The 15,369-nt window shown below is 46.5% G+C and overlaps 1 protein-coding gene across 1 annotated transcript in view; it reads left to right on the top strand.

The window, feature by feature from the left end:
- KIAA0232 (KIAA0232 ortholog) overlaps window positions 1-15,369 on the top strand; it is a 59,631-nt gene that overhangs the window by 26,650 nt on the left and 17,612 nt on the right. The window contains 3 exon segments of the mRNA XM_036255024.1: window positions 7,900-7,966; window positions 9,186-9,267; window positions 11,331-14,613. Coding sequence (XP_036110917.1) covers window positions 7,900-7,966; window positions 9,186-9,267; window positions 11,331-14,613 — 3,432 coding nt within the window.

Genomic DNA, 15,369 nt, shown 5'->3' with positions numbered 1-15,369 from the left:
ACAAGAGCCAGGCATCTGCCGGGAGTTGTGAGTGCTTGGGGAGCGAGGGGAGAGAAGTGCTCTGGTAGGTAGCAGGTGGAGGTGAGTGTTAGTGTCACACGTGAGGTGAGTTCTGTTCTCATTTCTCCACGTGTGCCTGTGCGACCATCGCAGGTGCAGTGCTGGTGGTTCCCACAGCAGCACCCCGAGTTACTGGGCTCTGCGCACGCCTGGTCGACGTAGACGGGCTCACTTCTCCGACCACGGCCGCATCCTTGTGACATGGCGCTGTGCCTCCACTGTGTGTTGACAACACGTTGTCCCCGCCTGACGGCACAGCTCTTGACCCACTCAGCTCAGTAATTTTATTGGAGAGATGTTGCCAAAGTAGCATGGACACTCAGTTGTGCCAAAGTTTAATTTTAGGTGCATTGATTAAAATTTGTCAGCACCTGTGAAGATCTGTGAGCAGTTGGTGTTCATTTCTCCGGGAGATCTGGCCTTGATGGGCACTGCCTTTGCTGATCCCTTTGCTCACCCGTGTAAACACCCACGAGTGTCTGGTGCTCATTTTCTGAGATGCGTTTTGCATTTGCTCTGCGTGCAGTTAGTGCGGGGCCTGTGAAGAGGCTGGGGCTCCGACTCCGCCAGAGGCAGCCCAGACCCTGGCGGGACTTTCTGCCGAGTGACACTTTCCTAAGCTGTAGGTTTTGTTTCTGTTTTCAGTAGACATGGTACATGCGTGATATGATCCTGTTAAGTATGTCCAGACCTCTCTATCTTCCTTTTGAAAACATAAGACAGAATGTTGAATTGTGCCAACTGTTGTTATTTTGATTCCTTAAGTTCACTTGGTTCTGGGTTCTGTTTTCTCTATCCTTAGAGTTAGAGTTTTTTGTATTGTTTGTTTTTAATAACTAGTTATATTTCTGTTTTATTTTTATTTATTGTTATTATATTTTAATCGTTATTGTTGAATGTATTACAGATGTTCCTCATTTTTCCCCCAATGACCCCCTCCTCCCCACTCCTGCCCCCCTCCCGCCTTTTCCCACACTATTGTCCGTGTCCATTGCTTATGCATATAAGTTCTTTGGTTTATTTCTTCCCACCCCCCAACCCCTTTCCCTTTGAGGTTTGTCAGTCTAGCAATGAATTTGTACTTCTTAATCCCTTCAACTTTTTCACCCATTCCCCCAACCCTCCCTCCATCTGGCAACCAACAAAATGTTCTCTGTATCTATGAGAATGTTTCTGTTCTGCCTGTTCGTTTTGTTTGTAGATTCCATTGTTGATAGATATGTATTCATTGTCATTTTGTTTGTTCATATATTTTATCTTTTTCTTCAAAAAGACCCTTCATCATTTCATATAATAACGGTTTGGTGGTGATGAACTCCTTTAACTTTTTCTTGTCTGGGAAACTCTTTATATGGCCATCGATTCTAAATGACAGCTTTGCAGGATAGAGTAATCTTGGTTGTAGGTTCTTGCTTTTCATCACTCTGAATATTTCTTGCCACTCCCTTCTGGCCTGCAAAGTTTCTTTTGAGAAGTCAGCTGACAGTCTTATGGGAACTCCCTTGTAGGTAACTAGCTGCCTTTCTCTTGCTGCTTTTAAGATTCTCTCTTTGTCTTGAACCTTTTGCATTTTGATGATGTGTCTTGGTGTGGGCCTCTTGGGGTTCATTTTGTTTGGGACTCTCTGTGCTTCCTGGACTTGTATGTCTGTTTCCTTCACCAAGTTAGGGAAGTTTTCTGCCATTATTGTTTCAAACAGGTTTTCAATTTCTTGTTGTCTCTCTTCTCCTTCTGGCACCCCCAAGATGCGAATGTTGGCACGCTTGAAGTTGTCCCAGAGGCTCCTTACACTATCCTCATTTTTTTTGGATTCTTTTTTCTTTTTGCTGTTCTGATTGGGCGTTTTTTGCTTCCTTATATTCCAAATCGATGGTTTGCTTCTTGGATTTATGTACTCTACTATTGAATCTGTGTAAATTATTCTTTATTTCAGTTAATGCCTTCTTCATTTCTGACTGTGCATCCATCATTTCTGACTGGTCCTTTTTTATGCTCTTGAGACCCTCACTAAGTTCATTGAGCATCCTTATAAGCAGTATTTTGAACTCAGTATCTGTTAGGTTGCTTATCTCCATTTCGCTTAGTTCTTTTCTTGGGGTTTTGTTCTGTTCTTTCATTTGGGACCTGTTTCTTTGTCTCCTCATTTTGGCTGCCTCTCTGTGTTTGTTTCTGTATATTACTTAACGAGAGGTATGGGGCTATCTGAGACCAGATGCTGCTTGTTTGAAAGAATTTAGGAAAACCTGAGGCAGGATCCCAGACAGGCCGATCTTATGGTTAAGCAAGTGGCAACAGCTTGAGTGGGCCTGAAAGTTGGATGGGGCGGGGCCTCAGGGAGTCACCAGGGCGGGGCTACCAGTGTGAGCCAGGTTGCTGGAGTCCCAGATATGGTGACTGTCTGCCACCCCAGGGAAGGGCTCACCAAAGGAACAAAGGCCTCTGACAGCACGTTTGTCCCCGAGAAACCCCCTCTCCAGCCCTCGCTCCAGTGCCAAACAGCTCAGTTCTTTCCTGTATGTCTCTGGCGCCCCTCAAGCTGCCTCCCCTCCAAGCTTAGAGGGAGCGAGTCCAATAAGTCCGTGTGCGGGCCCTTTAAGAGGAGCTGCCTGGGGCTCCAGCCGCCTCTGCCTCCCTGAGCCTCAGTTTCCGCTGGTTTTTCCAGCCAGAAGTGATGGGGATTCTCTTCCTGGCACTGAGACCCTGAGCGGAGCGCCTGGTGTGGGATGGGGACCCTTAGTCCTCAGGGAGGACCTTCCCAGCCGAGGTACCCTCCTGTTTTTTATCCGCCACACCTGGGTGTGGGACCAGCCCATCCCCTTCGCCCTCCTCCCAGTCTCCATGTGGCTGTTGCTTTAATTCCGTAGTTGTAGGACTTCCATTCAGCTTGATTTCAGGCAGTTCTGAATGATGGTTGTTCTGTAGTTTAGTTGTAACTTTGATGTGGTTGTGGGAAGACGCGATCTCTGTTTTATTTTTATTGTGCTACTTGAAACTAAATCAAAACTAGGCTTTGATCTTTCATTTTGGGACTGGGTAGATCAGAAACACAACAAGGCCCGTCGGGGGAGTGAGGAGAAGCGCACTTCAGCGAAGCTAGTTCTGGGGTGAGAGCCCTGCCGCCGGCCCCAGCCACTCCGGGTCTGTGCTGACGGGGAGCCCTACGAAGACCAGTGCCCGGCTGCAGTGGGTCTGGCTGCAGTCCCCCCTGCTCCCACGGTCAGCGGAGCCCTCAGAAAATGATCTCTGCCAGGGGAAGTACACACGACCTCTTAGTATTTCACTCACACAGCTATGCAAGGTTGTCTATACAAAAGCCATGTAAAGTATTTCATGGTAGTGTACTTCCAAGGTTAATTTTGACCGTGTATATTAATTGTTTCTTTGCATACTGATGTTTGCATTTAATTCATTCTGGATAATGATAAGAGCATCAAAACAATGATAAGGATCCCTCATTGAGCACTGAATGGATGTGGTGCCTGGGCAGTGTTCTGTGCTCATGGTGCTCCCTCTACAGGCCAGCGCTGGAGAAGCCAGGGTGACCGAAGCTGACCATGCTCACACTGCTGTGCTCACACTGCTGTGCTCACCGTGCCCGCCAGCCAGAGGCAGCCTAGGCCTTGTCTCCTAGTGTGCATGCCCCTGGGCCAGTCACGGAAGCCACTAGGCCCTTATGAGGACATGGGCCTCCCTCTGAGCAGCCATGAGGGTTGGAGAGTTGGAGCAGGGGCATGTAACTCGACTTAAACGCTGGGAGGATCCTGCTGGTTGCTGCACTGGGACTGGCCAGGACAGGGCGAGGCTGGGTGACGGAGGGACAGAGGCACCCAGAGAAGGCGGTTAGAAGCTATTGTAGAAGTCTGGAAGGTGGGGGACATGGAAGATGGGTGGATTCTGCATATATTCTGAGGGTGTAGCTAACAGGATTGGATGTGGGGTGGAGAAAAAGGCAGGAATCAAGGAAGACAGCCAAGGTTTTTGGTCAACTGCAAGATGGAATTTTCATTTACTGAGGAAAAGGAGATGAGGGAAGGAATGCTAGTTTGTGCATGGGTATGAATAAGGGTGGGATGTGGGAGAGCTGCGTGGAGACTTAAAGCAGTTGGGTGCCATGTCTGGGGTTGATGAGGCTGGGTTGTTTGGGGAGGAGGTTAAAGGACAGACCGTTGGCTGGTTTGTCTCACGCAGAACCTGCGCTCTCACAGGTCTCAGTGGGGCCAAGCAGGACGCTAAATGAGTGAGCCGACAGGGAGAGCACAGGCCCATCTTCTCAGAGACCACAAGCGACACACACACACCCTTGCCACCCATGAGTCTGTGGCAGGGAAGCAATTCAGAGTCAGGCTTGTGGGACCCCAGATCCAAACACATTTCACTCAGCCATTTCCTTTGAGAAGGGTTACCAAAACGTAAATGCCATGAGGGCAGGGACCTTGTGTCTGTGTCCTGCCTGACACATTGTGGTGCTCCTGACGACTGAGTGAGTGACAAGCCAACGAATGATGATGCCTTTGGAAGACTGCCTGCTGGACATGTCCTGACACTTGCCGGCCACCGTGCGGGGTTCAGCAGTTGTCAGATCTGGAGTGCTGTCACTTGAATCTGAGAGCGCTCTGACGATGTGTAGGGTGCTCACTCACTTGAACCTGGGAGCTAAGTGGGTATTGTCCTTTTTTTTGGGTTAATCTTCACTCAATATTTTTTCCATTGAATTTTTTAGAGAGAGTGGGAGGGAGGGAGGGGGGAAGAGATAGAGAGAGAAACATTGATTTGAGAGAAACACATTGAATGGTTGCCTTCTGTACATGCCCCTACCAGGGCCAGGGTTTGAACCTGCAACCCAGGTATATGCCCTTGACTCCAGGGAATCGAACCTGCAACTCTTCAGTTCATGGGCTAACGCTCTAACCATTGTGCAACACTGGCCAGGGTAGCTCTCAGTATTCTTGAGTGCCTTGTAGATATGGTGTACTATCAAAATATGATTATTAAGATTATCTGATAGTTTATATTATAATTGAGAAAGCAAATAAACTTTCTCATTAACAGCTCCCAATTACAGTCCGGAGTTTCTTCTCAGTTTGCAGTTATCATAGCCTGGGGGTCTAATTATTAAAATACATATATAAATGCGCACACATGCACACACACACACTAGGATTCTGTAGCAGTCAAGGAAAGAAGACAGAGGGCTGATGGGTAGAGCTTGCTTTTATGCACAGAGTTAAGCATTAAGTTCATTTGTTTCTTTGCCATTTATATGTGAGGATAAATATATATGTACTTCTACACTGTATTACTATCCAGGACAACTGAATTTTACAGGATGTGGAGGTGATTTGCAGGACAAAGCATGAGAAAGAATATCTAGGTACTGTGGCAGTGCTAACATGTAGACTGTTAAATGGCCAGCCGCCTGAGTACGGAAGGAAGAGGAGGAAGCGATCCCTGAGGCTCAGTGTTCTGCACTGGGACTGGCACTGGCTTCAGAAACATAGTGACATAGGCTTGTGTACAGAACAGCGTGCAGCAGCGAGCGTGTCAGCTGACACTGGTGTTAGGTTCATGATCGGGAGGAAGTGGAATAAAACGGCCATTCTCATCCCACCTTGAACATTATGGTAAGCAGAGTCTTTCCAACGGAATTGTGCACTCGGAGCGGTTTTTGTGACTAATAGCTGAAGAGTGTCTTTAAGGAAAGAACCATTCTCTGGTGGCCCATTTTCGCCTCCCTCTGTACTGTCTCCCTAGTGAAAGCTGTGATCTGATGTGGATAGAATGTAACTATCATTGTTTACAATTAACCATTTTTATTGTGTTCTGTTTCTTGCTGCTCAGACTGTGTAACGGCAGCGGTTCTAGCTTCGGATGTCTGTAATACTTGTGCTGAGTCATTTTGAGTTAAGTGAGTGGGGCAAAGTTCTATTTTTAGCCCCTCAAGGCTCAGGAGGGTGAAGGGCGAGCAGTCTTGTGCACCTGTTCGGGTGGTGCCCACCTAGAGAGACTCAGTTCCACTTTGAATACTCTCGGCCACTGAATAAATACAGGGTTGCTAGAAAATACACTCACTTTTTTTGTACATTGTAAAAGATTTTTCTTTCTACTTGTAAGAAATGGAGAATTTTTAAAGTTTAAAAGTTTACATAAGTAAAAGATTGTTTGCTTGTGCCTGTTTCCAACTTTCATTTTTCTTTAAAGGTTGGCTCTTATTCTTATCCTCCCAATTTCAGTCTCTTCCATGCATTCTCCTTCAGTTTCACTGTTTCTGCTTAGAGACTAATACCTTGTCCGTGGCCTAAAAGGAGAACAAAGCTGACGGTGTTGGCCTGCGTTCTGTGCTGCTGCTGGCTGCAGCCGTGCGTGCTCATTTAAGAAAGAAAAACCACCTTGTTTTCTTTAGACCGTGAGCTCACGAGGACTCGAACATTTTGTGATTTTCCTTTTTTTTTTTTAATCTTTTTTTTTTTAATCCTCACCCGAGGACATTTTTCCATTTTTTGTTCAGATAGAGTGGGAGGGAGAGAGAGAGAGAAACATTGACACGAAAGGGACACATTGAGTGGTTGTCACCCACACGACCCATCCAAGGCTGGGGACAAATTGCAACCGAGGTACGTGCTCTTAGCGAGAACCGAACCCGGGTCTCTCTGGACCGCAGGCCGATGCTCTACCCGCTGAACCAAACTGTCCAGGGCTGATTTTTCTTTTTTAAATAACTGATACGTCTTTCTTTCTTCTCCTTCCCATCCTTCCTCCCTCCCTCCCTCCCTTCCTTCCTTCTTGATTTGAGAGAGAGAATGGGGGAGGGAGAGAGACAAACATGGATCAGTGGCCTCCTGCACACCCCTTGACCGGGGATCGACCCTGTAGCCTGGGTATGTGCCCTGGGTATGAATCAAACCCTCCGCCTTCCGGTGTTCGGGATGATGCTCCAACCAACTGGGCACACCAGTCAGGGCTGCAATTTTTCTTCCCTTTTTTTTTTTTAAATCCTCACCTGAGGATAATTTTTCATTTATTTTCAGACAGAGTGGGAGGGAAGAAGGGAGGGGGAGAGAAAGAGAGAGAAACATTGATGTGGGAGAGACATATTGATTGGTTGCCTCCCACAGGACCCTAACCAGGGTGGGGGATCAAACCACAACCGAAGTATGTGCCCTTGACTGGAATTGAACCTGAGACTTTTTGGTCCACAGGCCAACGCTCTTAACTGTTGAGCCAAACTGGCTAGGGCTGTGATTTTTCTTTATATTGAGTTTAGTACAAGACCTTGCTGATAGGTGTTGAACAGAGATGCTGACTTTTAGCAGGATGATGGGCATTTAGGTCCTCAGGCTTCTCCATCAGTACGATGCTGTGCCCCTGGGAAGACGGAATGATCTTATTGTAAATGCCATTGAATATAATTAATAAAATATGTATGCTAAATTAGATCTATAAATGTATAATTTTCAAACTGGGTTCATTTAAATATTGATAATTCAATGTATTTCTTTTGGAACATGAAAAATGAATTTTTAAAAAATATTTTTTCTTTATTGATTTTGGAGCAAGAGGAAGGGAGAAGGAGAGAGAGATAGAAACATCAATGAGAGAGAACATTGATTGGCTGCCTCCACACCCCCCACTGGGGATCAGGCCCACAACCTGGGCATGTGCCCTGACCGGGAATCGAACCAGGGACCTCTTGGTGCAGGGGTCAACACTCAACCAGTGAGCCACACCGGCTGGGCAGAAAATTAATTTCTTTTTAAACCTTTATATTAAAGCAAAAGAATACAAATACTTGATCTTTATAGACCTAGCATTGAACTAATGTGTATTTTTATTCTCATGCAGAGCTCTGGAATTGAGACTTTAGTGGAGGAGCTCTGCTCCCGACTGAAAGACCTGCAGAGTAAACAAGGTGAGGGGGCTGCTTCCAGAGGACAGTGCACAGCCGGGCGGGGGTGGGGTGCTCAGCACTGAGCACAGCCGGGCATGGAGGGGGTGCTCAGCACTGAGCACAGCCGGGCATGGAGGGGGTGCTCAGCACTGAGCACAGCCGGGCATGGAGGGGGTGCTCAGCACTGAGCACAGCCGGGCATGGAGGGGGTGCTCAGCACTGAGCACAGCCGGGCATGGGGGTGTTGCTCAGCACTGAGCACAGCAAGAGCAATGGTGTGGGGTCTTGTGTTCATTGTGTGTCTCCAGGCCAGCGTGGGTCAGCTCTCCACAGTCACCTGTAGGTGGTCCCCTGCTGTCAGAGTGCCTTAACCCACAGGTGCCCCCAGAAAGCAGGAGCAGGTTCATTTTGTCTTCAAATTGAAACTTAGAGATGGGAGCAATACTTCCCTTTACCATCCTTGTTCCCATTAATATCTGCCTGTTGACATCAAGGCCTTCAAAGGTGTCAGCAGTAATCATCTCAGGCTTGCAAGGAGCTTCTGCTCCGACTCTCGGATTTTTCAGGGAAGGCAGGCTTGACAATTTCATTGAGTCATTTTGACTCGTGAACCCCCGTCACTACTTTCCCAACTTTCCTGTAAGCCGTTAGAGTGAGAACTGTGTCCTAAGATTGAGGGTCTCTTGTTCCTTTGTCCTCTTCATGCTCCTTGTGCCACCCACCAAGTTTTGAGACTTCCTATTAAAGGGAACAGTTTGTTTGTTTTTAATCCCAGGCTGTATCATGAGCTAAGCTAAGGGTACAGCCCTTTGTCACCTAGATGTTAAGTAACGGATTGCGCACTATGATTAAGACTTTTCTTTGCAGATTAGTATTATCAAGGTGAATCATTATAAAAGCCCATGAGTGCAGAATTTTGTGAGAAAATATTTTGGAATCTAAACAGATGTTCTTTCCTTCTGGTGTAATTAATTAGTATAGAGGGGACATCAGTCTCCCCGTTGAGTGTCTGGAGCACCGGCTCAGTGACGAGATGAGCAGGTCTCACCTCTCAGCCAGTGTGCATGTGGTTGCGCCAGAGAATTCTCTCTGGCACGCTGAAGAAATAGATTTTTATTAAAAACACAAACTGCTATAGAGTTACTTTTTAAGTCACAAAAGCCTGTATAATTTGTATTAAAGTTACTTGAGAAATTTTTTAAATCATGACAAATCTTTCTAAATGTTTATTTCATAACAGAAGAGAAGATTCACAAAAAGTTAGAGGGGTGTCCTTCTCCAGAGGCAGAATTATCCCCTACAGCAAAGGATCAAGTGGAAATGTATGTAAGATTGTATTCAGTGACGAAGCCTGCGTTTGTTCAAATCGATTACGAATTGCTGCGTGGTTCACAGTGTGTGTTCGTTGCCTTGTGTGCAGTTTTGTATTTTATAATTCAGGAAACGTCTATGAGCATGTACTTGTGCACTTGACACAGAATTCAAAGGTGAGTAAGATGGTTCTGTCCTTAACACACATATTGAATCAATACTTGTGCAGTGGATGAATGAAGCGAGGTTAGTGTTTACAGACCACTCACGTCCTGTGCCCACTGACATCACACCCGTCCTTCGAAACAGCTGGAGGAAGGTCTGCTCGTCCTCGTCTCACACACAGGACACCGGCTCCCACTGCTCAGTCCACAGGGCACAGGGCACGTTCCTGGCCTTGTCGAGCTTGTTTGCTAACGATGCTTTTAGTCTTTTCCTTGTAAATGGTATTAAAATCAGCTGTACTACAAGCAGACTTCTTTATTATACCTTTTATTTGAATCTTCTGAACTTCTAAAACTTAAGGAAAAAGTAGCATTTGGTTGGTTTGTGTAAACCTGCATTGTCCACCATGGTAGCCACAAGCCGTGTGTGGCTGCTGAGCCCTTGAAACGTGGCCACTTCAAAATGAGATGTGCTGTGAATGAATATTCTCACCGATCTCATAGACTTAGTATAAAAAATGTAAACTATTTTATTAATAACTTGTAAAATCAGTTACATGTTGAAATGATATCATGGTTATAGTTGGTTAAGTAAAATATATTACTGAAGTTAATTTCACCTGTTTTCTTTTATGCATTTAGTGTGACGTAGAACTTTAATAATTACATGTGAGGCACACAGTACATTTCTGTGAGACAGCTCTGGCGCAGACTGACAAGGAAGGTCAGCTCTCGACCCTTCGAGAGCATGGCCCCTCTTCGCTTCACATGTGACCTTTACTGTCGTCAGAGCGACAGCCCCTTCATAGCCAATCTGACTCCAGATTCTTCCTTTGGCAGTCTGTCTTGCTGTGAAATCTTCCATGGTGACCAGTTTCCCAGCAAATCGAGAGCTCTTCCCTCTTGTTTCCATGCCCTCTAAACGCAGCCTCCCTGACCCGCCTACTCCGCTCTGCTGTGGGTGCTGGTCTCATCCGGCTCCAGGTCTGGAGCACATGTGTGTGGCCCACGCAGGCCCCTGCACCTTGCTGCTGGTCCTCACTGAACTGCTGTACTTCTGGGCCTTCAAGGCTTGCTTGTGGTCCACTTTCTGTCATTGTTCTCGGTCTGGCTAGCATCTTCTTTTCTGAACACTTCCTACCATAATCCCTACTAATTCTAAGGGTCTTTTTAATGCCCGGCATTGTGCTGGCCTCCTGAGAAGAAATAACGGTAACAGCAATAATCACTTAAGAAGGTGCTGTTATGACTCATTTCACATGTTAATTCCTTTACTCCTCACAACTCTGAGGTAGATATGTTATTACTCCCATTTTGTAGGTCAGGAAACCAAGCCACAGAGAGGTTAAGTAACTTGCCTGAGGTCGCACAGCTGGGAAGTGACAGGCAGGATTCGAATCAGGAAGTGTGGCTTCAGAGTTCACGCTCTCAGCTGCTGGCTGTGCAGCTTCTCAGCTCCGTCTGCTCCCAGCACGCAGAGCCTGTGCGGTGAGTCAGCACCGCCTGGCAGCGGAGGGTGCGGCCACACCCAGAAATACCTGGCATAGGCACAGCATGGTCAGGGACTGAGCTGCGAATAAGTTCAGACAGCTCTTACCAAAAGATAACATTTTCCCCGCTACATTGTATTTTCCCCTTACGGCTTCTTATTTAAAATTCAGACTTTGAAGATAAAAACTTATTTTACATATCTTCTTAATATTCTTATAATGCTTATCTCTCTGCTTGGTACATTGCACCAAAGTAAAGGATATTTACTGTATTATTAAGTGTTTAAAAGTTGATAATTCATGGATAATGTAAGCGTTGACTATAAAAGTTGAACTAACCCATTTTTCTGATTGGTAATGTTGTTTTACTGTATCTAAGACGTCTAAGTGCCCACTTTTGGACTCTACACTGTTTTTCAGGTACTATGAAGCATTTCCACCACTTTCAGAGAAACCAGTTTGCCTGCAAGAGATCATGACTGTGTGGAACAAGTCTAAAGTCTGCTCTTCCTCCGGCTCCTCGTCGTCGTCCACAGCCCCGCCGGCCAGCACAGACACGTCGTCTCCCAAGGACTGCAACAGTGAAGGCGAAGCCAGCAAGGAACGAAGCGATGAAGTACCCACCGCTGCACACGAGAAAGCCCCGAGCAGAAGTAAAAATGAGAAGGAGAACAAATTTGGTAATGGCACAATTGAAGAAAAGCCTGCTTTGTACAAAAAGCAAATCCGACATAAACCTGAAGGAAAGATTCGCCCTCGCTCGTGGTCTTCCGGCTCTAGTGAAGCAGGTTCAAGTTCGAGCGGTAATCAGGGAGAATTCAAAGCATCCATGAAGTGTGTGAAAGTAAGACACAAGACACGAGAAATCCGAAACAAAAAAGGGCGGAATGGGCAGAGCAGGCTTTCACTGAAGCATGGCGAAAGGGCGGAGAGGAATACCCACGTGGGCGGCGGCAGCAGCAGCAGCGGCTCCGGCAGGCAGCTGTGCAGACGGGCTAAAAGACCGTTAAAGGAGGTGGGCAGGAGAGACACGGATGGCACGGAGGGCAGAGACCTGTACCTAGACAGCAGAAACGATAAGGAGTATAAGGAGGAGCCACTGTGGTACACTGAACCAATTGCAGAATATTTTGTTCCTTTGAGCAGGAAAAGTAAACTTGAGACCACGTACCGAAACAGACAAGATGCGCGGGATCCGACAGGAGAGGCAGTAGAAGAATTGTCTGACTCAGTGCACAGTCTTTGTATCAGCAACAGTAATATTCATAAAACATACCTCGCAGCAGGTACTTTCATTGATGGTCATTTTGTAGAAATGCCTGCAGTTATAAATGAGGAGATTGACCTCACTGGGACCTCATTCTGTTCTCTCCCAGAGGACAACAAATACCTGGATGATATTCATCTGTCAGAATTAACACACTTCTATGAAGTGGATATTGATCAATCCATGTTGGATCCTGGTGCCTCAGAAACAATGCAAGGAGAAAGTCGGATTTTAAATATGATTCGACAAAAAAGCAAAGATAACACAGATTTTGAGGCAGAATGTTGCATAGTGTTAGATGGAATGGAGTTGCAAGGGGAACGTGCAATATGGACAGATTCCACCAGCTCTGCAGGCGCCGAGGGCCTGTTTCTGCAAGACCTGGGCAACCTGGCTCAGTTTTGGGAGTGCTGCTCGTCTAGCTCTGGCGATGCCGACGGAGAGAGTTTCGGGGGAGACTCTCCGATCAGACTCTCGCCCATCTTAGACGGCACGGCATTCGAGCCGCCTGTGCTCGCCGGCAGCCAGGAGCTCTTCTCAGATGTGAATGAAGGGTCTGGCGTCAGCTCTCATTTTTCAGGGTTTGAAGTGCAATGCGGTGATTCTGTTTTACCATTTTCTTTTGAAACACTCACCTTGGGAAATGAAAATACAGATTCTAGTGCGAATATGCTTGGGAAAACACAGTCCAGATTGCTAATATGGACCAGAAATAGTGCCTTTGAAGAAAATGAACACTGTTCTAATCTTTCAACAAGAACCTGTAGTCCGTGGTCCCATTCAGAAGAAACACGTTCAGACAATGAGACTTTAAGTATTCAGTTTGAAGAATCCACGCAGTTCAATGCAGAAGATATTAATTATGTAGTTCCTAGAGTCTCGTCAAATTATGTAGATGAAGAACTTCTAGATTTTTTGCAAGGTGAAACTTGCCAACAAAACAGTAGAACTTTAGGAGAAATTCCTACATTGGCTTTCCAAAAAAAATCTAAACTAGAATCTGTCTGTGGTATCCAGCTAGAACAAAAAACAGAAAACAAAAGCTTTGAGACTATACAGGTGTGTCGTGAAAGCAGTCCACACGGAGATGGCTACAGCTCAGGGGTTATTAAAGACATTTGGACAAAGATGGCCGATGGAAATGCTATAGCTCGGGTAGACGTGGAAAGAGTTGCAGATGAGCTGTTTTCAACAGATGTAAATAACTACTGCTGCTGTTTGGATGCGGAAGCTAAGATGGAGCCCCTCCAGGAGCCTAACAAGGCAGTGCAGAGGTCGGAGTACCGTCTGTGGGAGGGGCAGAAAGAGAACCTGGAGAAAAGGGCTTTTGTTTCGAATGAGCTCTCCAAGGTGGATGGTGGTGATTATACCACACCCTCTAAGCCTTGGGATGTAGCCCAGGAGAGAGAGAACGCGTTCATTCTCGGAGGCGTGTATGGAGAACTGAAAACCTTTAGTAGCGATGGGGAGTGGGCAGTTGTGCCACCCAGCCACACAAAAGGAAGTTTGTTGCAATGCGCGGCCCCCGACGTAGTGACCATAGCTGGTACAGATGTCTTCATGACCCCGGGACACAGCTTCGCTCCAGGTCACAGGCAGCTGTGGAAGCCCTTTGTGTCACTGGAACAGAATGCCCAGCCGAAGAGTGGGGAAAATGGGTTAAATAAGGGGTTTTCTTTTGTCTTCCATGAAGACTTACTAGGAGCTTGTGGTAACTTTCAAGTTGAAGAGCCTGGACTTGAATATTCATTCTCTTCCTTCGACCTAAACAATCCATTTTCACAAGTTCTTCACGTGGAATGTTCATTTGAACCCGAAGGGATTGCATCTTTCAGCCCTGGTTTTAAACCGAAGTCAATCCTCTGCTCCGATTCAGACAGTGAAGTGTTTCACCCCAGGATCTGCGGTGTGGACAGAACACAGTACAGGGCTATTCGGATCTCCCCTAGGACCCACTTCCGCCCAATCTCTGCATCTGAACTGTCCCCCGGAGGAGGAAGCGAGTCAGAGTTTGAATCTGAGAAAGATGAAGCGAATATTCCTGTTCCTCCTCAGGCGGACGCGTTTGAAGATCCACAGGCAGATCTCAAACCCCTGGAAGAAGATGCAGAGAAGGAAGGCCATTACTATGGGAAATCAGAGCTGGAGTCTGGGAAATTCCTTCCCAGGTTGAAGAAATCTGGGATGGAAAAGAGCGCTCAGACATCACTGGATTCCCAGGAGGAGGCGGCAGGGGTTCTGCCAGCAGCAAAGCAGAATCAGTGTTTGGAATGTAGTATGAGTGAACCTTTGGAAATCAGTGTAGAGAGCTCAGAAGCTAATTGTAAAATAATGGCACAATGTGAGGAAGAAATTAATAATTTTTGCAGTTGCAAAGCAGGTTGTCAGTTCCCTGCCTATGAAGATAATCCAGTTTCTTCTGGCCCGCTGGAGGAGGTATGTGTCTGTGTGTTGGTGTTTGATAAAAGGATTTGGTCAGATGCGAATCCAAGAACAGCCATCGCAGGCAAGGAAAGACGGGGTTAAATTCCTGGGAAATGAGCTGAATTGTCTTAGAAAGTCATCATTCTTATGATTTTACATGAGGACTTAAAATGGACTTGATACTTATAAACTTGAACTAGACATTTTCTGCAGAGAATAGACGTTTTTAAATAACAGGATATAAGTGTTGTCTCAATATGCATGTATTATGCTTACAGCAGAACCTGATGATAATCATTACAGCTTTCACAGTTGATGAGTTAGGGGGCGGCTCTTTCCTCTTTAAAAGGTCCTTTTGTTGGTGGCTTTGAGAACAGGTGTTAGATCTGTGAGGTCAAACTGGACCTGGGTTCAGCAACCTCGGTACTTGAGTTCTGGCTGGGAGAGGGTTCAGAGCCAAGACTCAGACTATAAGAGGACATTTATTTAGAAAATCTTCTACAGAGGTAGAAGTAATTCATAGAAGAAATGGGCTTAGGAAACAGGTTATAGGGGCAAAGGAAGGGCCCTTGGAGCTTAGTGGGGAAGGTAAAGGTGACTCACCTGGAGGGGGGGGGGGGAGAGAGGCCGAGAGCAGGGAGAGCGTGGGGTCCTCCATCCTAGGGGTCCTAAGGGGAGACTTTAGGGGAGCTCCCAGGGGAAGTTCTCAGTGGAAGATTCAGCAGTTTTCCAGGTGAGTCCTTCCAGGGCTGGTCTCCACTGATTGAT

Source organism: Molossus molossus, unplaced genomic scaffold (assembly GCF_014108415.1).
Source record: "Molossus molossus isolate mMolMol1 unplaced genomic scaffold, mMolMol1.p scaffold_m16_p_1, whole genome shotgun sequence".
Lineage (NCBI taxonomy): Eukaryota > Metazoa > Chordata > Mammalia > Chiroptera > Molossidae > Molossus > Molossus molossus.
The sequence above is the reverse complement of the archived record's forward strand: the minus strand, read 5'-3'. Positions and strand labels throughout refer to the sequence as shown.